Source organism: Doryrhamphus excisus, chromosome 16, assembly GCF_030265055.1.
Source record: "Doryrhamphus excisus isolate RoL2022-K1 chromosome 16, RoL_Dexc_1.0, whole genome shotgun sequence".
NCBI classification, from domain to species: domain Eukaryota; kingdom Metazoa; phylum Chordata; class Actinopteri; order Syngnathiformes; family Syngnathidae; genus Doryrhamphus; species Doryrhamphus excisus.
Window position 1 is genome coordinate 13,857,285 of NC_080481.1, and position 18,213 is coordinate 13,875,497.

The 18,213-nt window shown below is 42.6% G+C and overlaps 1 protein-coding gene across 2 annotated transcripts in view; it reads left to right on the forward strand.

Moving 5' to 3' along the window:
* The window catches only part of dlgap4a (discs, large (Drosophila) homolog-associated protein 4a), a 78,705-nt gene extending 60,675 nt beyond the window's left edge, over positions 1-18,030 (forward strand). Inside the window, exons 2-12 of one of the 2 annotated variants that reach the window (XM_058051058.1) lie at positions 2,602-3,834; positions 4,654-4,889; positions 5,159-5,236; positions 5,738-5,885; positions 6,329-6,569; positions 12,953-13,359; positions 13,466-13,563; positions 14,123-14,550; positions 15,198-15,289; positions 15,688-15,837; positions 15,921-18,030. In XM_058051058.1, the coding sequence (XP_057907041.1) occupies positions 2,668-3,834; positions 4,654-4,889; positions 5,159-5,236; positions 5,738-5,885; positions 6,329-6,569; positions 12,953-13,359; positions 13,466-13,563; positions 14,123-14,550; positions 15,198-15,289; positions 15,688-15,837; positions 15,921-16,145 (3,270 nt within the window). In that variant the 5' untranslated portion in view covers positions 2,602-2,667 and the 3' untranslated portion in view covers positions 16,146-18,030. Of the gene's footprint in view, positions 1-2,601; positions 3,835-4,653; positions 4,890-5,158; positions 5,237-5,737; positions 5,886-6,328; positions 6,570-9,285; positions 9,506-12,952; positions 13,360-13,465; positions 13,564-14,122; positions 14,551-15,197; positions 15,290-15,687; positions 15,838-15,920 lie in introns of those variants that run through there. The other variant, XM_058051059.1, reaches the window with a different exon arrangement.
* Positions 18,031-18,213: the final 183 nt, after the last annotated feature.

Here is an 18,213-nt window from a genome sequence, read left to right on the forward strand (position 1 = left end):
TTATTTCCTTCTCATTCTGGCCCTGTGATGTTCAACACTTCACAAGGGTTCATCAGTGCAGTAGGCGGGTGGACGAACGGTTAGCACGTTTCTGTGTGTGTGTCAGTGTGAGCAGTGGCGCCTCCAGGACGTGAACACACACACATGGGGGGGGATACAGTCAGCTGGGCCGGATGAGTTACAGCATGCGGCGATGTTGTGAAAAAAAAAATGCAGGTGCATTTGTCAGCACACGGCTGTGCCCATCCAGGAACACTGACTCCGATAAGTGGCTGCTGCCTCACAGGGGAGATTGCAAGGGGAAACTCAAAGAGCGAATGTGGCAAAGCAACATGCCATGAAAACGTGCTCGCTTAACATTCAGCTCCCGTGCAAGATTTCATGCTTGTAGTGGCAAGTGGGCTTTTACCATTGACTGATCAGTGACTCACTCCACTGTGATACACACAGCATCTGTTAGAAGGAATCAAATGCAGCTCGGATCTAGCTGGTGAATAATGAGGGCTTATAAAGTAGATGAAATATGACTCTTCCTAGGGAGCTTTACAAATTCAAAGGTCTTTGATAGGACATGACATTGCATTTTGCCTTTTTTTTTGTTGTTCATTTCCCTCTGATTTTCTTTTTTCGCTATAACCCACGGGTGGGCAAACTACAGCGTTTGAATCCAGCACGCCAGTTGCTTCCATTCATTCATTCATTCATTTTCTACTGCTTTTTCCTCACGAGGGTCGCGGGGGTGCTGGAGTCTATCCCAGCTGTCTTCGGGCGAGAGGTGGGGTACACCCTGGACTGGTGGTCAGCCAATCACAGTGCACATATAGACAAACAACCATTCACACTCACATTCATACCTTTGGACAATTTGGAGTCGCCAGTTAACCTAGCATGTTTTTGGAATGTGGGAGGAAACCGGAGTACCCGGAGAAAACCCACGCATGCACGGGGAGAACATGCAAACTCCACACAGAGATGGCCGAGGGTGGAATCGAACCCTGGTCTCCTAAGTTGGTTCCAATAATAATTAATATAAACTTAACATACAGGGTGGTAACATGACTTACAAGCAGTCAGAATTAATCTGAGACAAGCTTTTGATGGTTTAAGTAGCTTTTCACATGCAGCCACCCAGGTAACAACCTCACCTATCACAAGTGAAAAAATATGTGACGCACAACTTATAATACCCACTGCATTGTGTAATAAAATAAAGGTTCACATACTTTTTAATATACTTTAAAATAGTATTTTAACTTTGTAATAGTTTTATAGTTATTACATACAAGTAATAACTAACTTGATGGAGCCACACAATGCACAGCCGAGTCTGATTTGGATGGTGCATTCAGGTACGCTATGAAGACATGAGCGCTAAATCCACACAGACGAGATGTTAGTCATCTTAATTTTTTTTTACTTTTAATAAAAATAAACAGTCAATTTTAGGTGGTTTGGTTTTGATTTTGTGCATTTATTTGCTTGCTTTTTCTTGTTTTGCATGAATTGTTTTTGTTTAGGGCGGCACGGCGGTCTAGTGGTTAGCGCGCAGACCTCACAGCTAGGGTTCAATTCCACCCTCGGCCATCTCTGTGTGGAGTTTGCATGTTCTCCCCGTGAATGCGTGGGTTTTCTCCGGTTACTCCGGTTTTTCCTCCCACATCCCAAAAACATGCTAGGTTAATTGGCGACTCCAAATTGTCCACAGGTATGAATGTGAGTGTGAATGGTTGTTTGTCTATATGTGCACTGTGATTGGCTGGCGACCAGTTTCGGGTGTACCCCGCTTTTTGCCCGAAGACAGCTGGGATAGGCTCCAGCACCCCCGCGACCCTCGTGAGGAAAAGCGGTAGAAAATGAATGAATGAATTTTTCCTTTGCATTTGTATGATAAGCTGTGTTCGTAAATTGCGGACACTGTTCATCGTGTGCTGTGATGCAGATATGAAACTTACAGAATATGTGAGTCCATGTGTGTAACTTTTGTTATGATGTCATATGACCGATAGCTCACAATCGATGTAATGTTGTAGATTGACAAACTCAGACGAGACATACTTTAGTTTGTCTAAAAGGAACACACTAACATAATTATTATACAGTATGTACATAAAGCAGATGGCAAGGCAACACAATGATTTGCGGAAGTGAGGATTCTCTTACTGTTTTAAAGCAGAGAGTACTTTTTATTCATATTCACTTCATTTACATATGAGTCATAAAATGGGTGCATTGTCAGTAGAGTGCCTCCAGGCTGTACAACAGTATGATATCTTTGATCAGGTCTGTGAGTGCCAGTCAGGAGAATATTTCATATTCAATTAAAATAATATGATAAGCAACGTTTAAAGTCACATATGACTCATGAATTCAACTTTTAACATTAATGTAAATTACATGTTAAAATGACTTGGCCAGTAGGGCTCCACCTGGTGGTGTTTATGGTATCTAAGATCCTATGTGTGGTTTTTGACATTGTTTTGTCATAATTGGTTTTTTTTTTTAATAAGGCTCTTTTCATGCCATGTTAAATGATGTTGTTTTTTTGTATGTATAAATAAAAAACACAATAACAAATACTTTCTGTGTCTTCCCAAATTGCAGGATGAGCACTTTGGGTCTCTGGTCCTGCACTGACTAGCGACATGATCTAAGGACAACCTATCAGCCATGAAAGGGTTAGGAGCCAACCGCAGTCGTCATCTGTCGGACTCATGCGAACCATCGGGGTGTCCGCAGAAAACTCTCTGCCCTTTGACCTCTGACCCTCACTGCTCTTTTGTGTTGAGTCCAACCATAAATCACTATGGTACCCTAGATCCTCACCTTCACCAGTGCCCTCCGACGAGCCCGACGACCTTGACCCCTGACTGCCTGCTGCCTTTCAACCAAATGTCCAACAGCAGCACATTCCCCCGTCTGCACTTCACCCCCCAAACGGAGCAAGTGGACTGTCCCCAGGGATGTATGACAGGAAGTGGTGGAGTTGGGCAAGGTGGCAGGGCAGGTACCCTATCCACCTCGTTGTCTGTGGGTATGGGTCTGGGCTTGGGTTTAACCGGTGCTCCCATGATCACAAGTGGATCGGCCACTATCTCCTCTGCGGCAGCAGCCAAGATGAATCGGTTACCGTCCAACATTTTGGATCAACTGGAACGGCATCTGCCTCTGCAGCGCGACGGCTTCAGCACTCTGCAGTTTCACAGAGGACGTATGTCGAAACAACGCAGCGAGAGTCCAGGACGGATACGCCATTTAATGCATTCGGTGCAGAAGCTCTTTGCCAAATCTCAATCGCTGGAAAACTCTACGATTAAAGGAAATACAAATACAGAGGATGGTGGTAGATCAACCCACAGGAGCAAGAGTAAAGATGGGGCAAAGACCGAAGGACAAAAGCAGAGAACAAGACCAAATGCATTAGGACTGTGGAGCTCGGATGATGCTCTTGACATTGATGCTACCAAAGCTGGCACCATCGCTGTCGGTTACCGCAACCCATTGTGCATGATGACACTTGGTAGAGCGATATCAGACAGCCAGGCCCACACCAGATATATCCCACAGGGCTACAACACAATATCTGCACATTCTCTCAAAACCTCGAAAAGCAGCAGTGACCTCAAGCTCTTAGGATGTCCGGTCACGCTAGCAGGATCCAAGGAAGAGAACGGAAGAACTCGAAGCAAGGACGATACACAGGTGAAGAGGGGTTCCTGGTCCAATCTCACGCTCAATCAGGCCAGGCAAGTGTTACAGAAAGGCTCTGCTACGGTCAACAGGACACTTTTAAAAACAAAGTCATGCCACCAGGATTTGACAAACCAGTTTCTTCAGGTAGGAGTAGCAGTGAGTATTCATCCTCATCATCATTCTTTGTAAGTTTGCATGCATATTACTATGAGTTATTTGTGTTTTTTTTATCATATACTTTTATGCTCTCCATCCATCCATCCATTTTCCTCCGCTTATCCGGGTCCGGGTCGCGGGGGCAGCAGTTTTAGTAGGGAAGCCCAGACTTCCCGATCCACCGGGAGGACACCAAGGCGTTCCCAGGCCAGCTGTGAGACATAGTCCCTCCAGCGTGTCCTATGTCTGCCCCGGTGCCTTTTCCCGGCTGGGCATGCCCGGAACACCTCACCAGGGAGGCGTCCGGGTGGCATCTGGACTAGATGCCCGAGCCACCTCAACTGACTCCTCTCGAAGGAGAAGCGGCTCTACTCTGAGCACCCTCCCGGATGGCTGAGCTCCTCACCCTATCTCTTAGGGTGAGTCCAGCTACCCTACGGAGGAAACTCATTTCAGCCGCCTGTATCCGCGATCTCACTCTTTCGGTCATGACCCAAAGCTCATGACCATAGGTGAGGGTGGGAACATAGATCGACTGGTAAATTGAGAGCTTTGCCCTGCGGCTCAACTGTCTTTTCACCACGACGGCATTACTGCCGAGGCTGCACCGATCCGTCTGTCGACCTCACGCTCAGCTTTTATGCTCTCCTTTATCTATTATCTCAAAGTTTCATTGTTCATTTCATTACATACATATTTTTAAATCATAAAATCAAACCATAAAGACCATGCAACATGCAAGGATAAATGCCGCCTGTATATGTGAATAACACTGAAAAGTCAGACATGTTTTTTTCTACAATTCAGGTCCCGTTGGGCGACTGGGCTGGCACTTTGGGTCGCGGATGGACCAAAGGAACAGAAATCCCCTGTCGAAGAATGCGCAGTGGAAGCTATGTGAAAGCAATGGGAGACACGGAGGACAGTGATGACTCAGAGGGGAGTCCGAAGCCGTCCCCCAAATCTGCAGCCCGTCGCCAGAGTTATCTGAAGGCCACTCAGCACTCCCTGAGTGAACAGCAACCTCTGCCACCTCCACGGAAGTGAGTCCCTTAAGCACAGTGATCTCTTTTATCTTATTACAGCAGAAAATTATATGTCAAAGTGGTCTGATATTTTTTTCTCACGTTCCCATAACTAGACAGCAGAGGGCAGCATCTAGCCATACATGATAAAGTGGCAGTACAGCAGCATGTTAAAAAAAAGGGGGGTTCATATTGTCAGTCAGAGAGTTGCTAGGAAAATTAAAAAAAACAGAAATAGAGGTGAATTTGCCATGCCATGTTTTTTACCCCCTCATCCACGCTGACAGGCCTCGTTGCTACGCTCTCATGAGGGAGGATTTTCTTTGGTCTCCACTGCAGAGTGCATGCTCTATGCAGCATCTCAGGTCAGTGACATCCCTAGGCAGGTTGCAATGCCCCCCCCCGCCCCCCCACCTCGCTTGCCCCACTCCCGCTACCCACCATAATTCTTTCAACCTGCCTTAAAAAAAAAATGTTTCCTTCCTTCCTTCCCAGCTTTAATTTCTTAACATGTTAACCACTGCAGTCCCCTACTGTTTTGGAGCACACCAATTTTCACTAACAACAGTGCAGACCAGGACAGGGGAAACTTGCTGTAAATGACAAAGTCAATTGCGGACAAATCATATGACGTGATTTAGCTCATAAATCAATGTTTCCTCTGTGCTGCTACTTTTAAAAATAACCTTCACTGTTCACACACATCTCACTGGCATTTAATCTAAAAAAAAAAAAATATCCGTGGGGATGTTTGGAGTACGATTTCAAGTTTCTCCTGGATAATAAAAGACAGTTTTCTCTTCACTGTACTGTACTCTGGATGATCTTTTAGAAGCTAATTATTATTATTACACTCATTTCCACAGCTGCCTTCCTTCCCTTAAAGAGCTGTCCACAAATCGTAGCCTGGACAACTTAGACTGCCTGGTGAGCCCACTGGAGACGCAATCACAGCAGAGACACAATGAGTTCAGCCAGTGCCCCAGCACCTTGGCCAGAGGATCCACCGCTCAGGTATATGTTTTAATTGTGTGAATTCTGAAGTCAGTTTTATTTTTCTATTTTTTAATGAATTTTCACCTTATTGTGGTCAGGGTGTTTGTGTGCCTCATGTTATGTAAATAGTGAGATCATATTAGTGAGAATGTGACTAACGTAGACTACTTTCAAAACAACCATGACACCTTAGAAGGATCAATGATACTGCAATGTGATAATAAACCAATTCTGGATCCCGAAGTGCATTGCTCCTTTTTAAATGCTTGATCAACCACTTCAGAGCCGACTGATCAAAGACAACTATTTTGAGTTACTCACTTGATGATGCAAAAAATATTTTCTCATCAACTGTAACCCAGAAACTACAATCCATATTTCACACTGACTTCTTTGAAACTCATGCTGCATGCATCTGAAGCAACTGATTGCATGTTTCTCAGTTTACCTTCTTCCCTTAGCGTGTGAGTCTGCACACGATCTTTCAGGTATGTGGCCATGGCTTTGGGCACTCCGTTCCGCACTGTGAGGGCGAATCGCAGGCAGTGGAAGCTCTGGACCTTCCTGCCCCAACCTGCTTCAGGTCACGCAGCCACAGTTACCTGAGAGCCATCCAGGCGGGCTGTTCCCAGGATGAAGATACAGGTTCTGTGGATTCAGACTCACCACCGCCCACCACCAAAAGCTACAGCTCCAACACAAGTGAGTACTGTTCCGCACAAACGTGGGAGCGAACTTCTAAAAAATCAGTTCAAATGTCAACATCATGAAATCATCAATTGACTATAATTGATCATTGTCTACAATGAAACTATGTTGTGACTAACTACTAGCCACTAAAAAGGTTGCCTCAGACTGACTGACTACTTGCAAGTCATCTGGCCAGCTTGTATTTTAAAGGGGACTTATTATGCTCATTTTTCGACCTTTTGTATTGAGTTGTGGACTCCGATAGAGCAGCTACACACAATAACCTGCACAGAAAATGGTCTCTTTTAATTTATTCCACACACGGCTCGCCTCCAGGCATGCCCACTCCACTCTGAATGGTCACACACCCAAAGTGTTTCCTAACTATGAAACCATATAAGGTAGTCCGCCCCTCTGTGACATCACAAAGGGGCAGTTTTACCACGCCTTTTGGAACCGAACGTTTTGAACTTCTTTCGCGGCTCCCTTCCAAATGCGCAAACCTCATTATCTGAAACTTTTGTTGAACATGCAAATACAATTTATAGGTCAGAAAAGTGGAAAAAGCATAATAGGTCCCATTTAAAGTTTATATTAAATACTTTGAAAGTGTGTGGTCCCGGGGCCATTGTTTGCCCACCTGTGTGTTATATGGTTTAATTAATCATTTGAACTGAAAGGTTCCAAGACATTTATACATTTGAATTTCAGCCTTTCAAACCTTTAACTGGTTACATTTAAAGGTACCATTTGTCCTTACAGCATCTGTGTTTGTTAAGAATAGTGACATTCAATTCAATAGGGAATTGATATGAACATATCGCATTTCTGTTGGTTGACTTTTAAAGAAATATGAGATTACTTGTTGACCTGATTTCTCATCCACATGAGTGTGTGAATGGACACCATACAGTAAGAGCTATGTCATTCATGAAAGCATGAATGATTTTGACTTTGTAGAACACAATGATCTACTAAAGTACATTCTGTCAAGCGGTCAGGAAAATACTTGTAAAGCTATGAATTGAATGAATGAATTTGCATGACGCTGAAGCCTTTTTTAAGGTGGTTTTACAATAACATGCAGTGCAACTGTTTGTCCACTGATTGTCAGTTTTTTGTGACACTTCTCAATATGAAAACGTGAGGTAAGACAATACCTTTGCCTGACTCCCACTATTGTTTTTGTGAAACCTTTATTCCATTTGTGAAAATGCAATAGATGCATATAGCACCTAGTCAATTTTAGACCTGGTCCACTTTGAAAACCACTTGGCCTGGACTTTTCAAATCTGGCCTGGCCTAGTGGTTTTCAAAAGATTAATGCAGTCCAGATTTGAAAAGTATAGTGAGTGTTTTTCAAAGTGGATCGGGTCTAAAAAAAGTAAAAATAATAATAATAATCATGAATTCGATTTTATAGCGCTACTCAAGGCACCCAAAGCACTTCATGATGAGGTGAATGCGTTATTCATTCACTACTCAGCCACACATTGGTAGTGGTAATCTACATCTGTAGTCTCAGCTGCCCTGGAGTAGTCTGACAAAAAAAAACGTAGCTGCCAATTTGCTCCTATGACCTCTCCGACCACCACCAAACATTCATTCACATTCATACACAGGTATGGGCAGGACTGGAGGCAAGGTGGGTTAAGTGTCCTGCCCAGGGACACAACGACAAGGACTGGGTGGAGGGGAGCAAGGATGGAACGACCGACCTTCCGATTTCTGGATGACCTGCTTAAATCCAGAGCCACTGCCATAAACTTAGAAATGTACCTTTTTTCACAAAAACTGTGATTTTTAAAAAAAATCTTTGTGGTCTGCACATTAATCCAGTCCAGATTTCAAACATCCAATATTAGTGGTTTTCGAAGTGGACCAGGTCTAATACGGACTTGGTGCTAAAAAAAAAACTTCTAAATGTAAAACTGTGTTTTAACATATCACATTAAAGTTTTACAAATACAGTGAGTGTCAGGTAAAGATAATGTCTTACCTGAAATGTGTAAAATGTTTTAACATTAAGAAGACCTATTATGCTTTTTCCACTTTTCTGACCTATAAATGTAGTTAGAATGTTGTATTCTCATATTAAACGATACCAAATTTTCAGATAATGAGATTTACGCATTTGGAAGTGAGCCCTGAAAGACGTTTGGTATGGCTCAAAACGCTCGGTTTCAAAATGCGTGGTAAAATTGCCCCTTTGTGATGTCACAGAGGGGCGGACTTCCTTATATGGTTCATAGTTAGGAAGCACTTTGGGCTTGTGACCAATCACCATGGAGTGGGTGTGCACGGGTGGAATAAATTAAAACAGACCATTTTGTCAGGAAGCACAAATGAAAGGAAATACAACTGGAATCGGTGCAGATTCTGCAAAATCTAAAATATTTCTGTGTAGGTTATTGTGTGTAGCTGCTCTATAGAAGACCACAACTCAATACAAAGGATGGAAAATGAGCATAATATGCCTTTAATTGTCGAATCAGAAGCCAATTTCAGCCTTGTGCATGTTGCTGTTTTTGTGGTTTTTGCTTTATTTGTCTATTGACACCTAGCAGTGACAATAGATAATTGCGTTTACTAAAAACAGGCAGAATTAATAACGGTAGATGACATATACCTGTATATGAGGGTCAATGTTGACTGTGGGTGAAGTTTGCGACGCTTCAGTCTGTTTCCGGTGATAGCACCGCGTTGACATTTGATCCAATGGATGTCTTAATCGGTGACGTCGATGACAAAACTGTCCAATGGCTGCTCAGGAAATAGTATAAGCTGCGAACTCCAATCGGCGTCGAAGGGCGTGAACTACAAGCTTCTTTCACAGCGGCGCTGTGTATCTTATGGCAGCGACGGTTTCCCCGTTTGCATCGTCTCGTCTGTCTGTCTGTTTCAAGAATGGAGACACAATAAGGATTTTCGAACCACGGACAATAACAGTAAGTCCGGTCGTCGCGCTTTTTTTTCTCACTCGATGATTTCATTCTGGTGGTCTAATAGCCTGAATATGTTAGCAGGAGGAAGCTAACCTAACATTAATGGTAATGTCGGTTTGACGTAGCTAGCTAGCGTGGGTGAAGAAAGGAAGAAGGGGATGCTGGCAGCTATGTGGCGGCTCTTGTCAGCGTGGCGTGAACGTGGCTTAAGTCGCCACTCTTAATAGGCATGCTTTGGCCGATATATGATACCTCCGTTGGTGGTTGCTTAGCTTTTAAATGTCCTGCATGGTAGCAGCACACAGTGACGGTACTAGACTAGCTAGCACGGCACATGCTAAGGGATATCAGAGTAGACTAACGATTCGATAACATAGCTTGTCAGTCTTTGTAGATAAATGGTTATAAACGCCACATGAGTAGTTCAATGTGATCACGTCAATTATCGAATCAGTATAACAGTGTAGGTATATTCGTTAATTTTTCATTATTTCAGTGATCGAAGAGCGACAGTAAGTTAACGGTATTGCATTCTGGAGTGAACATGTACCCAGATTTGTTGTGAAAAAGTCCCACCTCACTTTAAAACGTCTTATTTCATTTATAATTAAGGTGTTATTTGTACACGACTATTTTCTTGTCATCCTCGAGACTAAATGTTCACAAATTAATCTAATGAATGTTTGAACTTGTTTATGGTTTTGTTTCGCTTCCACTTCAATGTGGCATTTTTATTTAGCGTTCAGCAACAACACGTTAAGATCTAAAAAGGTGGAATTAATAATTTATTAGCTTCCTGCTCTTGTTATACAGAAGGTTAGTGCTCTGTAGTTTGAGCACTTTAAAGTCTTCGGTGAAGTAAAAAAAAAAGCACATCTGACAGCTAGGGATTTGTATACAACAGGAATGTAACAGTGGCATGCTGAGTGAAATGATGACAAATGTTTATCATGTCTCCAGCCTGAGTGGAGGTTTTAAACTTTTGTTGTGCCAACAGGGTGTGCTCATTGAATCAGTGGTATTTATCAAAGGTTATGGTGTGTCTGTGTATCACCATGGATAGACAATGAGTCATCCTCCACAGTGTTGCACACACTTCCTCTCACTCATTGATGAGGTCATCTTTTGATTGAATGGGAAAAGCATCTGTAGTTTCACAGTAAGCTCAAAAGCAATTATGTTTGTGGATTTAAACAAAAAAAAAAAACCAAACACGCTAGACGGTTTAGTTTACAATAGAAGCTGACTAATATCAGTCAGCCCTCACCTTTTATTGCCTGGGGTTATTCACTTTGGAACAATCAGCGCATACACCTATTATTACCCTGCAGTATGTAAATAAAGCCTGAGATGCACAGGTGTGAGGAGCATCCCAGTTTCACATCCAGAACTTGATATATTTACATGATCTGATTAGGCTGTTGCATCCAGTTCAACAGGTTTAGACAGGTTAAGCACAAAGAGTCTCCAGCTACGTCTCCGTAGAAAAAGATTTACAATGCTGGCTGTTTCTCATGCATACAGTTTATGCTGATTTAACTTTGTATTTACTTGTCCTGAGCAAATTATTGCTTGTATATGTCAGATGCTGTGCTAAGCTAAATGTTGACTTTTCAGCGCACAATTGGAAGCTTGCCATGTTTTTACTGTAGGATTGCTGACCTTATGTGTTTTTAACACGTTTTGTAATACAATGCGTGGCTCGAGCCAGAGTTTCACACCACTTTGAAATACAATACTTGTGTCTTCTGATGAACTGTGTACATGCAGGGTTATTACGCAAGAATGGAAAAGTATGGGCGTTGATTTTATAAATTGCCAGGATGTAAAATGGAAACTCAAGTAGGAAATCTTGTTTCCAAGAATGTGACCACTGTTCTGTTCTGTTTTTTTTTTTTTTTTAGATGAAATTATGGATTAAAAGGAAAAAATATCAATGTGCACTCAGCACCTCATCTTGACAGGAAAAAACTGTAGAAATATTTGCAAATTTATTAAAAAAGCTGAAATATCACAAGTATTCAGACTTTGCTGTGACAGTCATATTTAACTAAATGTTAACTAAATTTCTTCTGATCCCCCATTGAAATAGTTCTACTGATGGAGTCCAGTCATGTGAAATAAAACTGATTGGACTTAATGAGGAAAGTCTGTCTAAATAAGACCTTAAAGCATGTCAGAGCAAATGAGTATTATGAGTTCGAAGAAAACTGCCCTAAGTGCTCATGAGGCAGAATTGTGACAAGGCACAGATCTGGCCAAGGTTACAAAAGAATGTCTGCAGCACTCAAGGTTCCTAAGAGCACAGTGGCCTCCGTAATTCTTAAATGGAAGAAGTTCAGGATGACCAGAACCAGAAGTTACAGTAAGTCAACGACTACTGCAGCCCTCCACCAATCTGGCACTTATGGCACATAGTTTGCCCAAAAAAACATGTGGAAAAAAAAACCCAGGCTATGTGAAAGATTGTCTGGTCTGATTAGGCCTGGAGAAAACCAGGCACTGCTCATCACCAGACTAATACCATTCCTACAGTGAAGCATGGTGGTGGCATCATTTTATGGGGTTGTTTTTCAGCTGCAGGGACCGGGTGACTAGTTACAATTGAAGGAAAGATGAAAGCGATCAAGTACAGAAATATCCAGCCATAATCTAAACATTAAACACAGCATCAGGCTAAACCAGGCATTTTTTTCCCGCCAGCATTCCTGCTCAACATCGCCAAATAAGAGAACCTTTTGAAGGAAGAATGTCTGAACACAAGTGGTGTACAATGTGACGCAATCAAAGTTAGCAGCGCTGTCGGAGTGTACATCTATGGCAGATGCATGTCACACTGAATACATCATAGTGAGGATGGCTCATAGGCTGATGGCGACCTATTTTTATTTTTAATGCCATTTTGAGATACTACAACAAGGAATTTTCCCAATGCAAATGTGAGTTGTTATTGCTTGTCTACTACAGTATATTGAGTGTAAAGGTCATTATACGTGTGCGTGTTCTAAATCAGATGGGCACAATTTTCTTGAGGTTGTAGCAGCACACTTGGTGTAGTTTGGTTAATTGCGGTTTCTCATCACCATTTCAACTGCCTAATTATTAAAACTGTTTTGTTTATGGGGAATAATATAAACAGGGATGTATTGGTCCCTGGGCAGATGATTTCAGAAGGACTTTGATCAGAGACAGCCAAGTTGTCCCATGAGCAATGAAGTGTGAAGGAGTGGCATGCAAAGGACAATCCCCAGTGCCAGGCTGACGTCAATGCAACACAACCCACAGCCTATTGACAAGACAAATAGTGGTAGCTCTTGCACGTACTAGTGCAAGTTTTCTTGTTGAGATAATCACATTTGTAATTTAGGTGTGATCATTTCCACTTGTTGGTTACAAAAGAGTAAAGAAATCCAAGCTCATTTTTTGGTTTCTTCTTTCCCCCATCTACAGTCAACAGCAGGAAGGCTCCGCCTCCAGTCCCACCCCGCACCACTTCCAAACCTCTCATCTCGGTGACTCTTCAGAGCAGCACAGAGTCCGCCCAAGACACGTACCTGGACCAACGGGACCACGGCAGTGAAGCAAACAGCCAGTCAGGACGCAGCAATTCCTCTGAGAGTCTCTGTAGCATCCGCACTGGCGGTTTGGCCAAGAGGAACCAGCCTCCAGCGACTGTCCCCTCTGTAACCCCTGCACCCCCTGTTCCAGCTCCTCGAGACCTTCCTCCTTCTACCACTTCCTCTACCACCACTACTTCCACATCGACCCAGCCCCAAAATGACACCCTGAACACTTGTCTTGCCCTGGAGCAGCCCCCCACTGCACCCAAAAGAAAGTTATCCTCCATTGGAATTCAGGTCTGATTTATTGACTCTTTAGTTGAAGTGGATGCAATTCCACTTCGACTGCAACGCGGTTACTATCAAACGCGTTGAATTTTGTTGTTGTTGTTGTAATTATCAGGTGGATTGCGTTCAGCCTGTCCCAAGAGAGGAACCGTTGCCATTGACTGCCCCTCTGAGATTCCAGTCAATTGGAGTTCAAGTGGAAAACGGCAGGCCGTGAGTATATATTCACATTAATGAGAAGTGTGGGCAGTTAGAGTCTTTACAAAGTACATCCACTTACTAATACACATCTTGAAACATGGCAAGTCTGTACACTCGGTGCCATTTTTGTGGCTCTTACAGCTGCAAGCTGTTGACTAAAGCACAGAAGCCAAAGTTTGTGATTGATGTCAGTCTGCCGTCGTTTTGTCTGTGGCAAGCTGACATTTGTGACACACCAGCCAGTTAAGCTTTCTCGGGCATACTGTAATTACCTTTAATCACATTTCACAATCCATTTTTTTTCTGGACAATTATCTTTTGAACCAGCTGCATGTAATTAATCTGTTTTATACATGATTTGGTGCTAATTGAATCCGGATATGCCTTGCCCTGACCTCTTGACTGTCCATGTTCCTGTGTAATAAATGATACACATCAGCAGGCTGTAATTCCCAGTGGCCTCTAATTGGTAGTGAGGAGAATTTTTGTTTATGCATGTCATTGTGGGTTCTGTTTTTTTTTATTTTTTTGACACATTGTCACAAGGTGACGTTTGTGCTGGTCTCCGCAGTCTCAGTCGGGACAGCAGCATGGCCTCCAGACAAAACACAGAGACCGAGCCTCAGGAGCACCACGAAGCTGCACCCACAGAAAATGGCAAAACCAGCTGCGACAGCCCCAAGACCACAAATTCCAACCGACAGGACATAGCCATTGAACAGCTGTCCCTTAAACACACCTCAACTCCATCCAGAACATCCACCTTGCCTCCAGAGACGCTGGACCCGGCTTTAGATCCGTCCTCCCTGCCACCGCCTGATCCAAGCCTGGAGACCGGAAACTGCAACGCCCAAGGAGACTCTGCACAAGCCGGCACGCCAGCTTGCCTCAGAGATGGTAACTGGTTTCTGAAGCTGCTTCAGGCAGAAACAGGCCGCATGGAGGGCTGGTGCCAGCAAATGGAGCAGGAGACCAAAGACAACAAGCTTTCAGAGGAAGGTAAGAGCATTTGACCTTGTGTACTTGATGGGAGATTAAAAAGACAGTTGTGCAAAAATATTTGACCTCCGTATGTAACTAACTGCAATAAATAAACAAGGGATTACTGTACTGTTAAAAGTACATAAGACACCACTTATTACTCCTGTTGTCTCACAATCACATCGCCCATTAATGCTGGAGTAAGCTTATGCCCGTGTATATACCACTCTGCCTTCCCATCTTCCAGACTACAACTTGGGCTTTTTGGCAGATCCATTACTGCAGTTCTTGAAATATGAATGAGCGGACAGCCGAGTCACTTGAGAGGCTCCATCGGATCATCAAACCGCTCAGCTCTCCACAGAGCTAGATCATGAATTTCCATTTGCATGCTAACATTTGCTGGAAAAATAATGTAATTGAGTGTAATTTGTCATTTTCGCTGAGACTGTGTTGAGTGTTGCTGTCACATAACGTTTCATTGCTCTACAAGAATATTTCATGTGTGGTCACTACTTCCTGTGTCTTCATGCAAATTGCTCCCTTATTATGCACCCTATTGCACTGGAGCAGCATAAGGAAGAATTTGAGCCCTTTTACAGTACATGTTTATTTAAATATCTATTACTGTTTTAACTTGGTTGCTTCTTTGCCTCATTTTGTAGTGTTGGGGACGATCCGCAGTGCAGTAGGCAGTGCCCAGCTCCTCATATCACAGAAGTTTGAGCAGTTCAGGGGACTCTGTAATGAAAACCTGGTGAGAAGCTCTGTTATTTTCCCTGTGCCGGATTTTGATGATGATGTTAGCCACAGAAGTGTTCCAATGGTATACATTGGATTGTCACAAATTCACATTTTGTTTTAACTAGTATGCTACTGGAGATGTCAATGTAGGCTAAAAATAATGTTTTCTTTTGGATTCTCCCATTCGGGGGTTGATTCAGTGATTCAAGATTATGTTGAACAGGTTTTATTCTGGATACACCATCTTCTTGAATTAAATATTTTTTTGTCAAATGATTGAAACAGAATAGGATATTTTATATTGGAATGCACTTATGATATGCACTGTGGTTGTCATCTCAAGTCTAGTCTTTGAATGGATGTAATAATAATTTATTTCGAATAAATAAATTCTTTTGTATCACCTATCAGAACACCAATGCCAACCCGCGGCCAACAGCACAGGACCTTGCAGGTTTCTGGGATCTGCTTCAGCTCTCAATAGAAGACATCAGTCTGAAGTTTGATGAGCTCTACCAACTAAAAGCCAACAACTGGCAACTTCCTGAGAAATCAGAAAAGGTGACTGTAGACAGATTTGTACTTTGAACTCTTGAGTATTTTAGTTTTACTGTCAAATATATAACATAGTTTACTTTCCTCAGGTTGAAACAAAGCAGCTACCATCTTCCATGCCAAAGAAGCAATCTAAGCCCAAGCTGTCTGCTGGGAAGGACAGGAGCATGGACTCAGCCGTGGACAAGCAGCGGCAAGAAGCCAGAAAACGGTTGATGGCGGCAAAGCGTGCAGCCTCGGTGCGACAGAACTCGGCGACGGAGAGCGCTGACAGCATTGAAATCTATGTCCCCGAGGCACAGACCCGCCTCTGAGACTGTGCCAGAACTAATCATTGGGAATCTCCGTACCCAGTGACTCAAGCCAACTGACAGAACTAAGTCCTTCACACACCCACACATGTACAACAATGCATCAGTGCAACACAAGGATCCAAAAACATTGGACAGAACACAACCTTGCAAGATGTTGACATGATGACTCTTATCTCCTAAAGTATATCAAGACTGTCTGAAGTGTGCAAGTACCCTTTTTTTTGACAAGGACACTCTTGTGAACTGAAGAATCTTGGTATCACAGAAGTTTACTCTCTCAACTCGGCAAGTTGTGGCCGGCTAGTTTACGATCTTAGCTACCATCTACACACACTCAGGATACACACGCAGGTGTACTCACTCTCCACAGAGTCTTCCTGTTCTCTATTTGTAATAGGCTGCCGCTCATCGGCTGTGTTGTGTACTCTTTACCATGTAACAGTTATGGGGAAGATGTTGGGGAAAACCAGAGAACCAGAAGAAGGCAGTAGCATATATATTATAAATAACACACTATTGCAATGTTCATTTTGTAAATGTTGTATACCAGATTGTTAGAAAGAGCTCTGTGTTCAGTATCATGTTAGTTTTTTATAGCTCAAGTACATGTATTGTCATGATATATTAGCACTTGATGCAATCCTTCACCCCCCCCCCCCCCCCCCCCCCCACCACAAACTCGCACTACAGTTTTTCTGTGAATATCACGGTTTAAGTCTTACCTTTTCGCTAAGTTTGTTATTCTGTGCTGGTATTCCAAGAAAGCCTGCCTAGCCAATGAGGTCCGGCGGAATGTATAGAATATATGCATTTTGCAGCTCATTATGACTTGATCACTGCACTTTCACCTCAGATCGAGTTTTTTTTTTTTTTTTTTTTTTCAATGAATCATTCTTACTTTCCAATGTGATGAAGGGGACCAAGGCACTCACCACTTGTTATGGCATTCCCATTCACTTACATGTGACAGGGTGGGAGTTCTCATACCACTGAAAAGGAAATGGAAAAGCAATAATGAAAATGGAGTCGTATCACAGCATGCAATGCAGGATGTGTGCAGTCTTAAGTGATTTAACTGTTTTGGCATGGAGGACTAAATGTTTTGTTCGCTTGTGAACTGCATTCACTGGAATCTCAGGTTGAAAGCTCAAAGTCGGCAGTAACAACCACTATGAATCGAATGGCTATAACAATCACACATTTAAACCACATTCGGTGTGAAAGCCACAAGCGTTTCGTCCTTAGAAATAAAACGGTTCATGTTAAAGCACAAACTTTTTTTCCCCCTCATCAGTCCACTTTCTCGCATCTTAAACTCCCACCCGTTAGTTAAAAATTAATTGTGGTACTTTTTTTTTGTAATCCATCATTTAACATTATATGACTTCCAACTAAAATGAGGTCAGTCTGTAATTAAATTGTTTCTGGTGCTGCAAGGGTTTTCACATTGTGCTAAGACGGCAGTGGTCATCAACATCTGTGTCCTTTTGAAATCGTTTTTTATTTAAATTGTGTTTTTTTTTCTATTTAATGTGCTCATGATTCATAGCAAAGGTTCTTTGCAGCACTTTTGATGCATTATGCCTTGTTCCTGACATACACAAGCAGTGGAGCATGGCATAGCCCAATTATGTTTGAGTAAAGGTCGATTTACTAGTCAGAGCTGGCTCTCCCCCTACTGGTTAGTCATTGCATTACACTCCAGAAAACGTGTCTTCAATTCTGAACCAAAACAAATATATATTACAACAACTATTAAGTTAGACTGGGGAAGCTGACACGACACCAAGTTGTTAATTTTCTGTCTTTCTTATTTGTATGACATCAACAGTGGACATTTGCATTTCATTGTCCAAAAACAATCATTAAACATCCCTTTACTACATCTCCTGGTCATTATTCTTGCAGTAATTTTTGTTTTTGAATTACATTTACCAGCAAGTGATAAAAATTTGTGACTATATAATCTCTCAAAGCAAGGACATTTTTCAATCATGTAGTTTTAACATGACAAGCAAAATCCTCAAAACGACTGGATTGCTTTATGTCAGCATAACCTAATGGGTTC